This window comes from Rhinopithecus roxellana, chromosome 14 (genome assembly GCF_007565055.1).
Source record: "Rhinopithecus roxellana isolate Shanxi Qingling chromosome 14, ASM756505v1, whole genome shotgun sequence".
NCBI classification, from domain to species: domain Eukaryota; kingdom Metazoa; phylum Chordata; class Mammalia; order Primates; family Cercopithecidae; genus Rhinopithecus; species Rhinopithecus roxellana.
In genome coordinates, this window is record NC_044562.1 from 97,192,347 (window position 1) to 97,212,395 (window position 20,049).

Below are 20,049 nucleotides of genomic sequence, written 5' to 3' on the forward strand. Positions count from 1 at the left end.
AGCTGAAACAACTTCACTGCCCTCAGAACAGCAAGACAGACATCCCTCATAAAATGAGCTGGCAGAATTTTTGTAGCTCCAAATCTAGTTCACTGCCATATACATAGTCTAAATCTGATTGAATAGCAGCGTAGAAATCTTGCGAGATTACTTCCCATTTCTGTTTTCATTAAAAGCTATTCTAGTTTAGTTCGAGCTGCATTTTGTTACTCTATGATGCTTTAAGGAAAATAATTTAGTTCTGCTTGTTCAATATTTTAATACTGAAGCATTCTGTAGAATTTGCAAAATGGAGGAAGAGAGATGCTTATGGTAGTGCATAAATCATGCTAAAGGGAATAGGTAAATTGAACTTACATAGATATAGATGAAGTCTTCATATGTAATTGGATGTTGGATATACATAGGTAACATTCTCATATGCAATTTGATTTTACACATTGTAGCTATGTCCATCAAACTATGCATTTCTGTATTTTTTGTTGATTCGTCTCCTTATGAAAGAACACTTTCATTTCACAGGTACTGTGAACCCCTCTAAATGCGGTTGCCCCTTTGCCTTGAAGATGGCAGCATGTCAACTTCTTCTGGAGATTACCACCTTCCTGCGAGAGACCTTTTCTTGCCTGCCCAGACCTCGCACTGAGCCTCTGGTGGTAAGTTAAAGCATGCATGTTAATAATCAGGTTACTTGGAGAGGCCAGGCGTGTGTCTGGGTTTCCAAGATTCACAGTTTTCTTAAATGTTCCATGGCTAGTGTATCACATAATTTTAAAAATTCAACCAAGGGATTTTGAAACATAAAAAGAAATACTCTTTTCCTCATTACAAATAATAATAACTCCAAAGTTGATCTAGAAATCAGTGAAGGTTGTCCTACTGGATACAGTGTTTCATTGATCATTATCAATTATACTGGGAATATCTAGGAGCTTTTAGCTTCCTTTACTCTGAAAATATGAGGAGTTTTATGGCTAATATTTTCCAGAACTCACCAACAAATTTTTTATACCAACTGCTCATAAATCTGTATAGAAATTTGCTTCTTAATGAGTGTTCTCATTTAAGTTATGGTTGAAAGTACTCCAGTATTTAGTGTCTAAACATCCCCAAACGTACATTGTTATTTCTGTAGCATTTCCTGTAGATTATGGATAGACAGAAATAAGACCATGAGTGTGTGTGTGCATGCATGTGTGTGCATGCATATACACTCGTGTGGTGTACCATGAGGGCCTGATTTGTTTAACCAATGATATAAATATAAATACTACCCAAGAACCAGGCGCGTTCACAGAGTGTGTGGCACGGGGCACACCTTGGAGCCAATTTTCCTTCACTCCTAGTTCCCTAAGGGGCACCACGTTTCCAGTGGTTCTGTCATCATAGGCATCATCCAGCTGGAGTTGAGGAACTGGACTAACTCATTTTTTTCCTTTCTCGGTTCACATAAGACTTATGGCACTCTCCCAGAGCAATCATTACGTAAACAATCTATGTGTTACCATTTAAGCAAATTTTACAATCCACAATCTACCTCCTCTCCTCCTTTTTTTTTTTTTTTTTTTTTTTTTGAGATGGAGTCTTGCTGTGTCGCCCAGGCGTGAGAGTAGTGGCGCGATCTCGGCACACTGTAAGCTCCGCCTCCCGGGTTCGCGCCATTCTCCTGCCTCAGCCTCCCGAGTAGCTGGGACTACAGGCGTGTGCCACCGCACCCAGCTAAGTTTTTGTACTTTCAGTAGAGATGGGGTTTCACCGTTGGAGCCAGGATAGTCTCTATCTCCTGACCTCGTGATTCGCCTGCCTCGGACTCCCAAAGTGCTGGGATTACAGGCGTGAGCCACCGCGCCTGGCCCCCCATCTTTATAGCTAGAAACATGGTATCTCTCTCATCTTCCTTTCATAGCCACAGCTTCCGCTGACTGCAGCCTGGAAAGGCTCTCCACTTTTAAGGATTTGTGATTGGGCCCATTTAGCTAGCCCAGAATAATCTCCCAATCTTAAGGTTCTCAGCCTTAATCACATCTACAAAATCCTTGTTGCCATGTGAGGCAACATATTCACAGGTGTCAGGGATTAGGGCATCTTTGGGGAGCTATTATTCTGTCGAGCACGGTTCCGAGCCTGATTTCTAAGCTCCTACTCTCAGTCTTAAAATTTATCACTTGTTTGCCTTCTTAGTTTCTATCTTGGGATTCTGAGCTCCTTTAGAGATTTAAAAAAATTCCTTATTTATCCTTCAGTACCTAACATATCCATGCTTGATGCATGATTTTTAAATAAAAGATAAAGGCCAAAGATGCAGCCAAAACTGTGGACAAAGAGTTAGAAGGTAAGGAAGATAGTTGTGGATTTGGATCAAGGCCTATGCTTTTGGAAGGTAAAGCATGTGAGGAAAAGGGGAAAAATACTATGAATTAGGAAATATTTTATTTATTTTTAAAGTCAAGAATAGCTTTGCATGGTCACAATCTAAAATTAGCATCAGATAAAGAATCTGGCTGTTTAAGCGCAGTTGCGTATAATTCAAAATGGAGGGAGGCTTGCCGTAAGAGCAAAGCAGTGCTGGGGAGATGCCAGTACTCATGTGCTCCTCACTGGCATTTTAGGACTTAGAGAGCTGCAGACTTCGTTTGGATCCCGAGTTGGATCGGCACAGATATGAGAGGAAGATCAGTTTTGCTGGGGTCCTGGACGAAAACGAAGACTCAAAAGATTCTCTCCACAGCAGCAGCCACACTCTCAAATCAGATGCAGGAGTCGAGGAGAAGAAAGGTATGGAAACACAAAGACTCCTTCATGTTTCAGGGTTTCTCATAGGATATTTGCACTGGGGTCTAAACTACAAAATTATGTCCCCAAATTGTTAACTCCCTACAGTACTGACTATGTAGGCTTTATGATGGAAAATCATGCTTGTTAAAAGTTGGTCTCGGCAGTCAGAGAAGCCTGGCTTCCAATTCCAGCTCAGAAACTCTCCTTATTCCATTAAAGCTGTAAGATGAACCCTTATTTTATTTACCAATAAGAAAAGAAAAATACTCCCAATTGAACTTTTACATAATACTCTCTTATCACTTAGCTTGTCTTTTATTGTTTTTTTGTTTGTTTTTGAGACAGAGTCTCACTCTGTCCCCCAGGCTGGAGTGCAGTGGCACAATCTCGGCTCACTGCAACTTCCGCCTCCTGGGTTCAAGTGATTCTCCTCAGCCTCCCGAGTAGCTGGGATTACAGGTGCCCACCACCACGTCCGGCTAATTTTTGTATTTTTTAAAAATTTCCTAATATGCTTTTGTTAAAATGTAAAACATAATAAAAAGAGAAAAAATAATATTATATTTCTCAATTATCTTAACATCAATGGCATCCATTCGTACCAAATTCTTGGGGACCATTACTTAATGTAAAACTAATTTGGTAAACAGAATCTCGTTTTAAAAACTACACCTCTGCTAAACATTTGTAGGGCTAATCTCATCAATTAATAAAGCACTAGGCTTATTTAATCATTTTTATGAAACTATGAAGAGAGAAAGAACAGCTACGGTCTTTCTGCATTGCTAAATGCACATTAGAACAAGTTCTATAACCATGCAATAGACCAGATATTAACCAGATGTGAAGGTTTTATATTTGATTTTTTAAATGGGAGACTACCTTATAAGTCTTCTAGTAATATAGTCAGCCTACAGGTTGCTTGTAATTTTTTCAGTAGATAAGAATGACCTAGAAAAGTTATTTATGGAACCATGTTATTTAAGAAAAAAGTGTTACAGCGTTTACAGAATTTCTTTTGGCCTGGCTAAGAATGTTTTCTAGACAGTGGTATTTTAAAAATAGTTCAGTATTTTCCATCTGTACATATCATTTCCATTATAATTAACTTAAATTCACCCACTTGCATGCACATACACACCTTGGCCTAATTTGGTCTTGCATGTTTTTGTCCCTCTGTCCGTAAGTCTTTTTTTAATACTTTAAGTTCTGGGATACACGTGCAGAACGTGCAGGTTTGTTTCATAGGTATACACGTGTCATGCTGGTTTGCTGCACCCATCAACCTGTCATCTACATTAGGTGTTTCTCCTAATGCTATCCCTCCCCTAGCCTCCCACCCCGTGGCAGGGCCTGGTGAGTGATGTTCCCCTCCCTATGTTCATGTTTCTCATTGCTCAACTCTCACTTATGAGTGAGAACTTGCAGTGTTTGGTTTTCTGTTCCTGTGTTAGTTTGCTGAGAATGACGGTTTCCAGCTTCATCCATGGCCCTGCAAAGAACATGATCTCATCCTTTTTTATGGCTGCATAGTGTTCCATGGTGTATATGTGCCACATTTTCTTAATTTTTATATTGTTAGTAGAGACAAGGTTTCACCATGTTGGCCAGGCTGGTCTCAAACTCCTGACCTCAGGTGATCCACCCGCCTTGGCCTCCCAAAGTGTTGGAATTAAAGGTATGAGCCACCACACCCAGCTGCTTGTCTTTTATTCTTATTGAAAAAGGACTTTCAGACCTAATTAGATGTTGTTTATTATTATTATTATCACTATATATCATTCTTGTGCAATCCTATCTATCTATCTATCTATCTATCTATCTATCTATCTATCTATCTATCTATCTATCTATATAAATAAAATAAACTGGTTAAAGTTTTTGTAAACCATCGTCAACTCAGAGTTTAAATCTCTTAATTACTTTTCAACTCACAGTTATCTAATGTCTATGTTTCTATATATGATAATGTCCTCTGTGCCATCACAATGTTAGTGATGCATCGTTTCTTAGACGGATTCACAAAAGAAGTAAAGCTTTTTGTGCTAATTACTTAAGCCAACTTGCACCCATATGAAGTTAGCCCACCTTTAGTCGCTCTTCAGGAACGTTGCTAAACACATCTGACTTACCACCTCACACACCCACCTACCCCTCACTATCACTTTGTTCCTTAGGGTTAAAAGATACTGTCACTCTTTCTGTTTATCTTTTTGCTTGTGTTTTACATTTTTCACACAGACAAGCAATAACAAAGGTGTCACAACTGCTACCTGGCGCAAGTGATCATAAGATGTCATCTCTTGCATGTCAAATACTGATTTCCAGATATGTTAAAATGTGAATAACTTAAAATGGGTAAAATATAGTAACTCACTATGTGGCCTTGTCCAAGTTATTTACCTTCTAAGACACAGTTCTCTTTTCTGTAAAACTGGGTTAACACCTACTGCATTGTGATGTTGAAAACTTTTAATAAGATGATGCAAGTGAAGTGTAAACTTAATACCTGGTGAATTGTAGGTACACAATAAATAGCTATTGTTGGGTTTTTAAATATACATCGTGAGCATCTAGATTAGAACCCACATAGAAAATCCTAACTATGAACTAAAGATTGCAAAGTTTTAAGTTGCCCTCTAGGGCCTCCTTTAAACTAACAACTTCACTATTTGATTTTGCCATTTTAAAAATTCCATTGCCCTTCCATGAATTTCAGTTAAAAGAACATCTGCACATTTGCTAGAAGAGTCAAAGATTATTTTATGTGTTGAAGTGTTTTCTAGCATCCTACAGACAATGAGTCAATAAATTTTGGATAACAACGACTGAATGATTCCTAGAAGGAATAGCCCTGTATAGAGAAAACACAAAATATTTAAAAGGGAATAGATATACATTGGGAAAAGTTTGAATAGTTCAAGATCAAAATGTCATGACATTCTTAAAATACAGGTAATCATATATCATATTCTATTGAATTTATGGCCCAAAGAGGCCATGTTGCAGGAAGGATAAGTCAAATCTTGAGCAATTTTTGAGGATGAAGAAGTTTCAAATCAGTATTTTTTTCAAATGTTACTTACTTCAGACAATTATTCTGCATGTGATGAGAAGCTTCTCTCTTTTAAACATATCCCAAAGAGATTTTAATTTAGAAGGCAGTCTTTTGTCATTCAAAGTTATTATGCTAATTGTATGTAAGATAGTAGATAATTACTAATATTACATGATTAAACTTCAGCAGAGTAAATTTTATATCATTTTATAAAATAAAATATCTGATTAATTTTAAGAACACTTTGATGATTATTATTTATGTAAATTGGCTTTAATATTTCAACACTCAAATGCTCAATATTTTTTCTACTCACAGAATGGTTATGTTAATATATGAAAGTTGTTTAATAAAGAATGGAAAACTGGAGCTATTATATATGTATCTCCATAAAATGTCCTTAATCAGTTGGCAAAAATCTTCCCAAAGATTCCTAAATATTCCTTAATCCATTTGACAAGCTGTCAGCTACTGAAGCCTATGTGAAAATGAAGACAATAGAGACACTGCTAATTACAGTTTTTAAAATTTTATACCATTTGGTTTTATAAAACCTGAAAATGCCAGTTCTTGAAATAAACACCCTGAGGACAATTCAGATTCTACCAGGAAAAATTCAAGTGAAATAATTATTTAGAATAGTAGGAGATGGGTCAGAAATGTAATGCAAAGGGCAAACAGGGTCTGGTAGATGTGGTTAGAAATTTAATTCCATTTTAAGTGCGTCAGAGTTGTTGGTAGGTTTTACCAGAAATGTGATATAAGGTGTGTATTTATGATTTATGCATTTAAAAGATGACTCAATCTATGGAGTAGAGGGAAAGGTGAAGCAGTTAGGTAGTTACATTAGTCCAGGGAAAAGGGGATGGAGCTATCAAAATCCTATATTTTGAGATATACAGCCAACAGGACTTGCTAATTGATACAATGTGAGGTGAAAGAAAAGGCCAAAGATGTTTTATCCAATTTAGATGGATTTGTTTCACTTTTGTACTAGTTCTTGTTGTCATGGAGATAAATGCTACAATTCAATGCTGCACAATCTCAACTGATGTTTTTCATGTACAATACCAAATATAAATTCTAACTGCTGTGCCCCTTGTAAATAACCAATGCCACAATTCTGAACTGTAATTTTTCAGTGCTATAGGATATCTCCAACTATCCTTTTTGGTGGAACAAGCTCTCAAAATTAAATTTCTTTCTGATTACATTAATTTGGGTTTATTTTGCTGCATGTGTAGGCCAAAAAGTGTCATAAAATTGGGCAAAGAATATTAGTGTGTACCTCTGTAAAAATCTAAGAATTATCTGTTTAATATTTTCTGTACTTCCGAATCTACTTAGACATGAAATTGCACTTGTAGTCATTAAAAAATTTTAATTATATTCTGTTTCAAACGTATTTCAGATAGGTGATAAAGTCTCAACTAAACATAAAAATAATATTGAAAAATATAGTGTGTGCTTTGTGCCATAATTAAAATGCAGCATTATGGTTCATAATCTTTGTGGGATTTGTCTAACTGTGCTGCAAGAAATTCCATCCAGATGTGAAATTCTACTCAGATGTGTTCAGGGAGCTCCATGGGGCCTTTACCAGCTGCATGGTGATAATTTTATTCTTTCTCCATCACAACAGTAAATCAGAACTTTCACATTGTTCAGGAGAAAGTCTTCTGACCTCCTTTAAATGGCGTTAAAAGCATACATTTAGCTAACATTTTAGTTATACAAGTTCTATCACAGTCACATATTAACTCTCTCATGAATGAGAAACCTGAAACTAACATGCAAACTTTCTGATTGGTACTTTTAAAATATTAGTAACTGTGCCTTAAACAATTAGTAAGAAATCTTGTTCATGTCTTAAGAAGCTAAGCTTATAAAACTGGCTCCTTCCTGATAATGGACTTTAAGCCCTAAAACTTACTTTATCCAACCCTTATAAAATCAATGTTTGACAACACCAAATCTTCAAAAGAAAAGGAAGGTATGTATATGACTATGGGAAATAAGGATACTGTTGATTTAAATAAAGATAGGCTCCAAGTTTAAATGCATTTCTTTTACTCTTTTATTTTCCTCACTAATTACTATTTCTTCCAGAAGACTAAAGATGAATAATGCATATTCTTCTTGGTATGCATAGACTGTTATAAGATTGGCTCAGGGGTTTGCACCATTTGGAATCACATTTCACCCAGCCTTTTGACTGAGAGGAGGATAGTAGGAAATCATTAGGTACATTGAAAATAGAGCCATTTCACACTCATGCTCACCCGAAGCACCCCAGTGAAAACAGATTGTTTAGTGCCTTTTCTGAGGAGCAGAGTGGAAGCCACTGCTGACTATTGCAGAGAGAAGCACCTTTGGTTCTTATTTCTGAATGAGGTATTCCAAAATGAAGGGGTTTATGTGACAGCTTACAGAAGTCTGTAAGTCCCATTTTGAAAGGAAAGCAAAAACAAATGGTTTGTGGTTCTCTTGAATCAAGGAATCTTGTGATACAAGTGTACTAATAGTCCTAGTTGATGCTGCCCCAAAGGCACACTCATGCTTGTGAAACCCGGGCCAGAAAGAGAGCAGGTCGTTCCCAGTTCTGATGAGCTTTGTGTCCAAGAAAGAAGCTGCACCAGCCCTTCCTGGTGGGTCCTGCAGGACTGGGGGCTTGGGAGAAGTTCCTTGTTCAGAGTGCTCATCCAGGCCAGCAGAGGCGGCTGATCAGGGACAAGTTGGGGAGAGATGGATATAACACTGGCTGGGGAACACTAAGGGGGAAAAAGCCCTATTTTATTCTTTTAATACAGTTCCCAGCAGGAAGATCAGGATAGGAGGTTCTCGTCTGCTCCAGATTAAAGGAACCCGCAGTTTCCAGGTGAAGAAGGGGGGTTCCTTGTCCAGCATTCGCCGGGTCGGCAGCTTAAAGAGCAGCAAGTTATCACGGCAGGACTCAGAGTCTGAGGCTGAGGAGCTGCAGCTGTCCCAGAGCAGGGACACTGTCACTGACCTAGGTAACATAGAGGAGTGGGGTGTGCAGGGACGTGGGGGGTAGGAAGACAGGGCCCAAGTCCTGAAACAAGCTAAGTCCATTTTCTCACACATAAATAGATGGAGGGCAGAGCCATAGGGTAGACAAGCTATTCAGCCTGAAAACCATACTACCCTTGCTAGAGCAAGGCAGCTGAAGCCTTGATGTGCATACACGTCACTGGAGAGGCTTGTTAAAATGCAGATTCTGATTCAGCAGATCTGGGGTGGGGATCTGAGATTCTACATGTTTAACAAGCTTTCTCGTGGAGCCGATGCTGCTGATTCAAGGACCACACTTTGAGCAGCAAGGATGTGGAGTATACGTTAGAGAAAGAAAACACTGTAATGACAAGGACAGTCTTTGAAATTCAGATACTTGTGTATTCATTCTTTTGATCAGAACCTTCAATGTCAAATGTAGTAATTCTCTTGGGGAGGGATACCTAAAGATTCTCTATATTTTAAAGTCTCTATTTAACAATATGAACAACCAAAATATCAGAGAGTTAAGATAGTCTAGACCTGACAATGAGTGATCCTCAACAAGTCATTTAGCTTCTTAGGGATTTGTTTTCTTTGACTACACAGTGAGAAAAATTCTTGCCTACAATGCAAGGATGCTGTAAAGATAAATTAGAAGATGACCATACAATGTGTCAAACACCTGAGAATGAACTTAATATACAGTCAAAGCCTGAGAGTTATAGATGGTCATTGTAGGCTCTAAAGAAATTCCAAACACCAAAATACAGCAGCCCAAAATATGGGCCCTAATTAGTATCTTAATAGACAAGCAAAAGATACAGTAGGCATGAAAATAGAACTCACCAGCTGCCTAACATTAAATATTAGGTAAAAGTTGAAGCACATTCACTTTGCCATTCAGTCTCTGTATGCAAGGCAAAATAGAAAGCTCTCCTTACTAGGTAAGTAGTTTCAAAAGTCAGCAAGAAGTGTGGATAAATTATCGATCAAGTCTGCTGAAATAAAAGCTGAGTATATTTCATCAAAGAAGGTTTAAAATAGAAAATGCTTCTGTATCCACCCACCCTCGCCTTTGAAAATAGCTGATTTATGCATTACTTAAGATTCAGCTTATTTCCTAAGGAGACATTTTTTAAAAAGTATGTATGACTTCTTTTGTTATAAGTCTGAAGCTAGAGCATTATCATCAGTTAATTTGGGGCAAAATTATTGCAATTAATTATTTAAATTGATCTATTTATCCTGACCAATTGAGTCAAAATAGCCAGGTTGAAGACATTGTTTTGTAATTAAAAAGATCCATAAAAGTTTGTAGATTTGAGGGGAAAGCTTTGTTATGTAGTGTACCAAGTAGGGAATTCTTGAGAGATATCTCCTTTATACTTTGCCATAGAGAGGAGTTTGGACACAAGGGCTGTCCACAGTTGGACATAATTGCTTCCAAATTCCCTTAGTTTTTCATAGGTACCTGCCCATCTTTGACATAGCTCTGGTAGCAAAGCCTGGTGGCTAGAGTAATAGCACTAGCTGCAGTCACAGAACAATGGAGACAGCAGTCACTGTGAGGCAGGTTAGTTGCTGTCCCTCCTTAAATATACCTGCAAGGTCTGGTCAGTCTGGAATGGATTTGGGCACACTCAATCAATAACTGGCTCATCTCAGCAATTCAAGGACTTGACTCTGTTTTTTTTCTCTGCTCCCATCTCTCAAAATGGAAGCCACCATAACAGAGATCATAAATGTCTTTGAAATTGCCAGTTCAGCTGGTGATGAAGGGGACAGCTCCTGTTAATATTCCTCCAAGTCAGTGCTATGCCCTGTAACCCACTGGGCCATGGTAGTCTGCCCTTGGATTCAGAAGCATGGGCAACTGTACCATACCAACATGCTCTCCAGGAAGACCGAACACTGAAACCTTTCTTGGTATTTTTTTTTTTTTTTTGAAGAAGGGAGTCCTTGGAGTGCAAGCGAGCCCAGCATTGAGCCAGAGGGAATGAGTAATGCCGGCGCGGAGGAGAATTACCACAGAAACATGTCATGGCTTCATGTAAGTAGGAATCTCAGAAAGAGCCCTGAGATCAATTTCTTTAGACCCTGGGAAAGATCCGAGGAGGGAGGACAAGAGATTATACTAAATCATCAATCCAATCTAGCCTCGAAGAAAAAGCAGGGGCTTATGTTTTAGCTGAATATCTCAACACTCTCTAGGATTGGTATTCTGCTGAACTGTACTCATCTTAAGCTTAACTCAGACCAAGCTTTTTTTGTTATGGCTGGCTTGTGGGTCACCATAAGAAAGGGAAAATCATGAGGCCAGTTTGGTGGTCAGTATGACCTGAGTGACACAGCGTAGGTGTCACCATCAGTTTTATACCGGTTACTGCGAATTCTGAGAAAGGTCATGGTGTTGCTCTTGGTATGTATTAGATCAAATTTTAAACTGGGGCAAGGACACTCTAAGATGGTGAATGCCTTGTGTCCAAGGGTGAGCCAGAGGGCACAGGCAGGAGGTGATCCCTAGGAAACTGTGGGCATGGGGTGGAGTTCAAGACTCGAGCTGAGCATGAAGAAAGAAGTTAAGGAGAAAGGGGCCGGGCGCGGTGGTTCATAATCCCAGCACTTTGGGAGGCCGAGGCGGGCAGATCACAAGGTCAGGAGATCGAGACCATCCTGGCTAACACGGTGAAACCCCGTCTCTACTAAAAATACAAAAAATTAGCCAGGCGTGGTGGCAGGCACCTGTAGTCCCAGCTACTTGGGAGGCTGAGGCAGGAGAATGGCATGAACCTGGGAGGCGGAGCTTGCAGTGAGCCGAGATCGTGCCACTGCACTCCAGACTGGGGGACAGAGCAAGACCCCATCTCGAAAAAAAAAAAAAAAAAAAAAAGTAAGGAGAATGGTAAGGAAATGTAAGCTCGGTTATATAAGTGGTAGGGTATCCCCAGGATCATCACTGGGGTCACCGTTCACCCTAATTTTAATCTGACTTCCTGGGACAGTCAGATGAGCTCTAGCTGGTGTGTAATGGTCCTTGGGTATGTGGTGGCTCACCTTCACTATGGAAGCAGTCCCCAGAATTGACTGATTTGAGAATCTCTGAGGCAGCTGTGTTTTAAAGTAAACTTTTTATTGAACTCTAACCTACCCACTGAAAAGCATACAAAACCTATGTATACAGCTCAGTACATTTTTATGAAGTAAATACACCTGTGTAACCACTGCCAGGTTGAGAAAACATTATCAACACCTAAGAAATCCTACACAGGTCTTCTACCAGACGCTACTCTCCCCTGACAGTAACCACCGTTCTACCTTCTAACGCCATAGATTCATTTTGTCTGTTTTTGAAATACATGTAATTGGCATCATATACTACTACTCTGTTGTGTCTGGTTCCTTTTCCTCATATAAATGTAGGTCCTCCAATTTTGTTGTTCTTCTTCTTCACAATGGCCTGGTCTATTCTTGGCTAGATTCACATTCATTTAGAATCACCCTATTTTAAATAATTAAAAAAAAAAAACTTCCAAAGCAGCCTTGAGTGTAATACATAGATGAATTTAAATAAATCATATCTTTATGATATTGAATCTTCCAAAGTTTAAAATGGTCACTCCACTAATGTCTGTTTCTCCATTTATTTAGAGCCTCTTTAAATGTCTTTCAATAATGCCTTTTAGTTTTGTGTGTAGTGTTCCATAAATAAACACCTCTGGAAGCGTTGTGTAAGAGCAGTGCTGTTTCTTCTTTAAATATTTGGAAGAAATCACTGATCACACCTTTTAAACCTAAAAATTTCTTTATGGGAGAGTTTTAAATTACAAATTCAATTTATGTAATACAGCTAAGACCATTTAGATTTTATATTTCTTCTGGGAGCAATTCAGGTAAACTAATATTTTTTGCTGAGTTTTTTTCATTTAATATGAATATTCAAATTTATTAACAAAAAGATTGTTTAAAATATTCTCTTAAGAGTATTTTAAATTCTCTAGGATCTACAGTGATTTATATTTATTGTTTTTGATGTTGGAGGATTGTCTTCTCTTCTTTTATTAGTAGTGTCTTTCTAAGAGTTTGTCTATTTTGTCTTTTGAAAGAACCAGAACCAGATTTTCATTTTGTCATTTTTAGAATGTTGAATTTTTGTTTTACTAATATTTTCTGGTATCTTTATTACTTTCTTCTACTTTTCTTTGAGTTTAATTTGTTTTTTTTTCCTTAACTTCTTAACACAGATACTCAGATAATTGATTTGCAACCACTTTGCTAACATATGAATTTAAAGCTATAAATATTATCTAGAAACAGTTTTAGCTGCATCATACAAGCTTTGATATATGTTCATTATCATCCAGTTAAAATATTTTAAAATTTCCGTTGTGATGTATTCGTAATTGATCACAGATTTTTTTAAAAAAAAATTATTCTTAATTTTTGTGGGTACATAGTAGGTGTGTATATTTGTGGGCTACATGAGGTGTTTTGATACAGGCATGTAATGTGAAATAATCACATCAAGAAGAATGGGGTATCCATCTCCTCAAGCATTTATCCTTTTTGTTACAGACAATCCAATTACATTCTTTTAGTTATTTTGAAATGTACAGTTATTATTGACTATAGTCATCCTATTGTGCTATCAAATAGTAAGTCTTACTCATTCTATTTTTTGTACTCATTAACTTTCCCCACCTCTCCCTCAACCCTCTGTTACCCTTGCCTGCCTCTGGTAGCCATCCTTCTACTCTCTATGTCCATGAGTTCGATTGTTTTGATTTTTGGATCCCACAAATAAGTGAGAACATGTGATGTTTGTCTTTCTGTGCCTGGCTTATTCACTTAACATAATGATCTCTAGTTCTATCCATGTTGTTGCAAATGACAGGATCTCATTCTTTTTTATGGCTGAGTAGTACTCCATTGTGTATATATACCACGTTTTCTTTGTTCATTCATCTGCTGATGGACATTTTGGTTGCTTCCAAGTATTAGTTATTGTGAACAGTGCCACAACAAACATGGGAGTGCAGAAATTTTGATCAGGTCCATAGCTAATAACTTCAATATATGAATCTATTTTCTTTACTCTTCTTGGTCCTGCTCTTAAAATTATGTTGTAATTATATTGACTAAACATGGTGTATAAAAAAAATTATAGAGGTGCAGTGGTAGATACATGTCATTATACTTTTGTTAAAATTCATAGAATGTACAAAGCAAAACATGGACCCTAATGTAAACTGTTGACTTTGGGTGGTAATGCTGTGTCAATATAAGTTCATTGATTATAATAAATGTACCACTGTGAAGCAAAATGTTGATAGTAGGAGAGGTTGTCGTGTATGTGGACAGTGTATATGTGGGAACTCCCTGTACTTTCTGCTCAATTCTGATGTGAAGCCAAAACTGCTCTAAAACATAAAGTTTACTAATTTAAAAAAAGCACGGAAGCTCTAGTTGATGTTTTTTCTTTCCAGAGAGGATTCACCCTGTCCTCTGGCAGACAACAAAGAAGCAGATCACTTCAGTCCAGTCCAGGGACTACACTAGCTGGACTTGGACTATTTCTAGCCTGTCCTTCCACACCCCCTATGCACATCTTTTAATATGAAGATGTCCAAGACTCCCAGTGAGAGTCTGGGGTGTGTCACAGGGCCTCTCATTCTTGATGAGTCAGGAACTACAATTTTTGTTTCCCCATCACAATGAAATTGCCAGAGTCTCTACTCTGTTTGTCACCTGGTCTTTGCTTCTCTTCTTAGCTGCTCAATCAGTCAATGCCTAGAAGGGAAAACTGTCACCCAGTGTCAGTCTGACTTACTTGGACCTCATTTCTCTACAGGATCTAGACTATTCAGTTTCTCCCTTCTTTGGTAATTCTAAATTCTAATTTTTACCTCCTAGCCCCCATGAGATTGCCTAAGGCTCTGCCTAGCTTCTTGGCCACTTGTGCCTAAGATGTAGCAAATGCCTCAAGGAAAATGTGGTGTGTCCTCATATTGTCCCCACCTCAGCGAATATCCTTTCTCTCCACATCATACCCTTCATCCTGACTGCCTCACTGTCCTATGCATTCAAATATGTATATTTGTGTATCATGTCTGTGTGTATACAGGTATGCCTCATTTTATTGTACTTCACTCTACTGTGCTTTGTAGATGTCGCATTTTTTACAGACTATAGGTTTGTGGCAACCCTGCATTGAGCAAGTGTGTTGGTGCTGTTTTTCTAAGAGCATGTGCCCACTTTGTGTCTCTGTGGCACATTTTGGTAGTTCTCACAATATTTCAGGCTTTTTCATGATTATCAATTTTATGGTGATCTGTGATCGGTGATCCTTGATGATATTATTGTCATTGTTTTCGGACACCATGAACTACACCCATATTGATGTTGAACTTAATCAATAAATGTGTGTTCTCATTGCTCTATAGACCAGCTGCTTCTTGTCTCTCTCCCTCTTCTAGGGTCTCCCTATTCCCTGAGACACAGCAGCATTGAAATTAGGCTGATTGATAACCCTACAATGCCCTCTAAGTGTTTAAGTGAAGGAAGAGTTGTATGTCTCTCACTTTAAATCAAATGCTAGAAATTACTAAGCTTAGTGAGGAAGGCATGTTGAAAGCCAAGATCTGCTCAAAGTTAGGCCTCTTGTACCAAACAGCCAAAGTTGTGATTTCAAAGGACAAGTTCTTGAAGGAAATCAAAAGTGCTACTCCGGTGAACACACGAACAATAAGAAAGTGAAACAGTGTAATTGCTGACATGGAGGAAGTTTTAGTGGTCTGGACAGAAGATCAAACCAGTCACAATATTCTCGTAAACCCAAAGCCCAATTGAGAGAAAGGTTTTAACTCTTTTCAGTTCTGTGAGGGCTGAGAAAGGTGAAGAAGCTGTAGAAGAAAAGTCTGAAGTTAACAGAGGTTGCTTCATGAGGTTGAAAGAAAGAAGCCACCTCCATAACATAAAAGTGCAAGGTGAAGCAGCAAGTACTGATGTAGAAGTTGCAGCAAGTTATGCAGAAGATCTAACCAGGATCATTGATGAAGATGGCTATACTATAAAACGATATTTAATGTAGAAGAGCCTTTTGTTGGAAGAAAATGCCATCTGGGATTTTCGTAGCTAGAGAGAAGTCAATACCTGGCTTCAAAACTTAAAAGAACAGGTTGATTCTCTTATTAGGGGTTAATGCATCTGGCAGCTTGAAGTTTCAGTCAGTGCTCATTTGCCATTCTAAAATTCTAGAGCCCTTAAGAATTATGCTAAATTTACTCTTCCTGAGCTCTATAAATGGAAAAATAAAGCCTGGATGACAGCCCATCTGTTGCACAGCATGGTTTCCTGAGCATGTGAAGTCCACTGTTGAGATCTACTGTTCAGGGGAAAAAAAAAAAAAAAAAGATTTCTTTCAAAAGATTACTGCTTATTGACAATGTAGCTGGTCACTCAAGAGCTCTGATGGAAGTATGCAAGAAGATTAATGTTGTTTTCATGCCTGCTAACGCAACATCCATTCTGCAGCCCACAGATCAGGAGTTATTTTGACTTTCAAGTCTTATGATTTAAGAAGTACATTTTGTGGCCGGGTGCGGTGTTTCACGCCTGTAATCCCAGCACTTTGGGAGGCTGAGACAGGCGGGTCACGAGGTCAGGAGATCAAGACCATCCTGGCTAACACGGTGAAACCCCATCTCTACTAAAAATACAAAAAAAAAAAGTCAGCTGGGCATGGTGGCGGGTGCCTGTAGTCCCAGCTACTCCGGAGGCTGAGGCAGGAGAATGGCGTGAACCCAGGAGGCGGAGCTTGCAGTAAGCTGAGATTGTGCCACTGCACTCCAACCTGGGCAACAGAGTGAGACTCTGTCTCAAAAAAAAAAAAAAAGTACATTTTGCAGGGGTATAGCTGCCACAGACAGTGATAGGGATTCCTGTGATGGATCTTGGCAAAATAAATTGAAAGCTTCTGGAAATGACTCACCATTCTGGATGTCATTAAGAACATTTGTGATTCACAAGAGGAGATCAAATACAGACATTAACAGGAATTTGGAAGTAGTTGATGCCATCCTTAATGGATGACTTTGAGGAATTCAAGACTTCAGTGGAGGAAGTAACTGCAGATAAGGTGGAACTAGCAAGAGAACTAGAATTAGAAGTAGAGCCTGAAGATGTGACTAAATTGCTGCAATCTCGTGATAAAACCTGAATGGGTGAGGAAGTACCTCTATAGATGAGCAAAGAAAGTAATTTCTTGAGATGGAATCTACTCCTGGTAAAGATGTTATGAACGTTATTGCAGTGACAACAGAGAATTTAGAATATTACATAAATTAAGTTGATAAGGCAGCAGCAGGGTTGTAGAGGGTTGATCGCAATTTTGAAAGAAGTTCTACTGTGAGTAAAATGCTATCAAACAGTATCACATGCTAGAGAAAAACCTTTCATGAAAAGAACAGTCAATTAATGGGCCAAACTTCTTCACTGTCTAATTTAAGAAATTGCCACAACCACCCCAACCTTCAGCAACCACTTATCTCTCTCATCAGTCAGCAGCTCTCAATATCAAGACCCTCCACCAGCAAAAAAAAAAAAAAAAAATTACAACTTGCCAAAGGCTCAAGTGATTGTTAGCATATTTTAGCAATAAAGAATTTTTAATTAAGGTATGTACATTGGTTTTTCAGACATGATGCTATTGCACACCTAATAGACTATGGTATAGTGTAGATATGACTTTTATATGCACTGGGAAATAGAAAAAGTTGTGTGACTCACTTAAGTGCAACATTTGCTTTATTATGGTGGTCTGGAACTGAACTCGCAATATCTCCAAGGTATGCCTGTATATGTGTGTGTGTGTGTGTATAGTCATCCCTTGATATCCATGGGAATTAGTTCCAGGGCCTCCCATGAATGCCAGGATATACAGATGAGCAAGCCCCTGATATAAAATGGTATAGTATTTGCATATAAACTATGCACATCCTCCCACATACTCCAAATCACCTCCAGATTACTTATAATACCTAATACAATGTAAATTCCATGTAAGTAGTTATTATACTGTATTGATAATGATTCCCAAAAATGTCTGTGCATATATTTAGTAAAAACACAATTTTGGGGGAGATATTTTGGAATATTTTTGATCTGCAGTTGGTTGAATCCACGGATACAGAAACCATGGATATGGAGAACTGACTTGTGTGTGTGGGGGGGTGTGTGTGTGTGTGTATAATATATATATTATATAACATATATATGTGTGTGTGGACAGTGTGGACTTCCTGCAGGAAATTGTGTGTGTGTATATATGTATATACACACACACACAATATATATACATATACTATATATATATATACACATGGTTAGAGGGGGAATGTATTAATTTTCTAGTACTGCATACAAATTACCACAAACTTAGTGGCTTAAAACAATACACATTTATTATCTTATAGTTTTTATGGGTCAGGAATGCTGGCACGGCTTAGTTAGGTCCTCTGCTTTAGGATCTCTCACGTGGCTGCAATCAATGTATTGGCCTTGCCCACATCATCTTGTTTTGTGCTCTCTTTGTGTTCAATATGGCACACAGTCCCTCACCAGTTAGTTGTCAAGGTGGGAACTATTATAGATTCATGAAGGATGGAAGCATTCAGAAGATACTGTGCACAATATTGACTCATCTTGTGGCTCTGTGTATGCTATTGCCTTTTAAGAAAAGCTCCTTAAGAAGTTCTAAATGCAAGGACCTTTATTCTTTATCTTAAAATAACCCATATCTTTTAAATCAACTGAATTTCTTTCTGTAATTTTAATGGGAGAATTATAGGAGATGTGAGGATTTGATTTGGATTTAGCTACAAGAGAAGAGCTAGAATGTTCTAAAAGCCAGAGGAAAAATAGCACTTTGCAGAGAGTGGAAATGAGACTGTACAGTAAGGTTCAAGTTCTAGTTGAAGATTATTGGCCAGAGGAGAAGAAGTGGAAATGTTTTCAAGTTCCACGTGGGTGGGCTGGCATTAAAGGTGTCCCACAGCTGTCAAAGGCCAGCCAGATCCTCTGGGACAGAATTTCTCACCAGTCCGTGCCCTTCCGTCTGGTTCCTTTCCCAACATAAGAACTGGAAAAAAAAAATTAGTTTTAAGTTCAGAATCTCCATTTGAGAATATTTGGAAACCATACACTCCACAATAATTGTTTTAAGTTTTCGAAGACCTATTAATCTTTTAATGTTTCAAAGAGATCCTTCTATCAAGTAGGAATGGAGGGAGAAGAAAAGATTAAGTGAATAAAGAACTTCTGTTCTCCTTTGGGAATTATTGGATCATTGCGATTTCAAGACACATCCAGGGAAGCTGACATTCTGACTTCCCAGCTTCCACCCCATATATATGTTCAGTTTGTCTGTACCCGGGTTGCCTGGCTGAGTCTCAGGAATGTTTGTATTCCAGGTGATGATCTTGCTGTGCAATCAGCAGAGTTTCATCTGCACTCACGTTGACTACTGCCATCCCCACTGCTACCTGCACCACAGCCGCTCCTGTGCCCGACTGGTCAGAGCCATTAAGCTGCTCTATGGAGACAGTGTGGACTCCCTGAGGGAAAGCAGCAACATCAGCAATGTGGCTCTCCGGGGCAAGAAACAGAAAGAAGTAAGTAAACGACCACTGAGTGATATTCCAATACTAGGGAACATGATGTCCTAACAATTTCTACTCTGGAAATAAGAAATTTCAAGCAAATGCAATTGTAACAATCAGGTCTGTGTGCATCTAAACAAAAGCAGAAGATATGTACAAGAAAGACAAATGTTTTGTCTTTTTGTCCATGAGTAAACATGGAATCTTTCCTCAGGTTTTGTCTGTAAATAAATATGAATGCATAGGGATGATGATGATGATGAACAAGTTACTGTGGTAGGTAGAATAATGCCTCTCCCACAGAGATACTCACATCCTAATCTCTAGAAATTGTGAATATCTTCACATGGCAGAAGAGATTTTGCAGATGTGATTGAAAATTTTACAATGGGCAGCTTGTCCTAAATTATCCAGCTGTGCTCAGGTGTCATCATAAGGGTCCTTATAAGTGGAAAAAGGAGTCAGGAGGGTCAGAGGCAGAGAAGGAAATGTCGTGAGAAAAGCAGAGGTCAGTGCGATGCAGGGCCATGAGCCAAGGATTGCTGG

General features: G+C 38.4%; 1 protein-coding gene across 3 annotated transcripts in view; it reads left to right on the forward strand.

Annotated features, from left to right (window-relative positions):
* The window catches only part of UNC80 (unc-80 homolog, NALCN channel complex subunit), a 232,968-nt gene that overhangs the window by 122,070 nt on the left and 90,849 nt on the right, over positions 1-20,049 (forward strand). For 2 of the 3 annotated variants that reach the window (XM_010354934.2, XM_010354935.2), the window contains exons 25-28: positions 523-656; positions 2,610-2,775; positions 10,798-10,898; positions 19,315-19,515. In XM_010354934.2, coding sequence (XP_010353236.1) covers positions 523-656; positions 2,610-2,775; positions 10,798-10,898; positions 19,315-19,515 — 602 coding nt within the window. Of the gene's footprint in view, positions 1-522; positions 657-2,609; positions 2,776-8,643; positions 8,848-10,797; positions 10,899-19,314; positions 19,516-20,049 lie in introns of all 3 variants that reach the window. The other variant, XM_030916516.1, reaches the window with a different exon arrangement.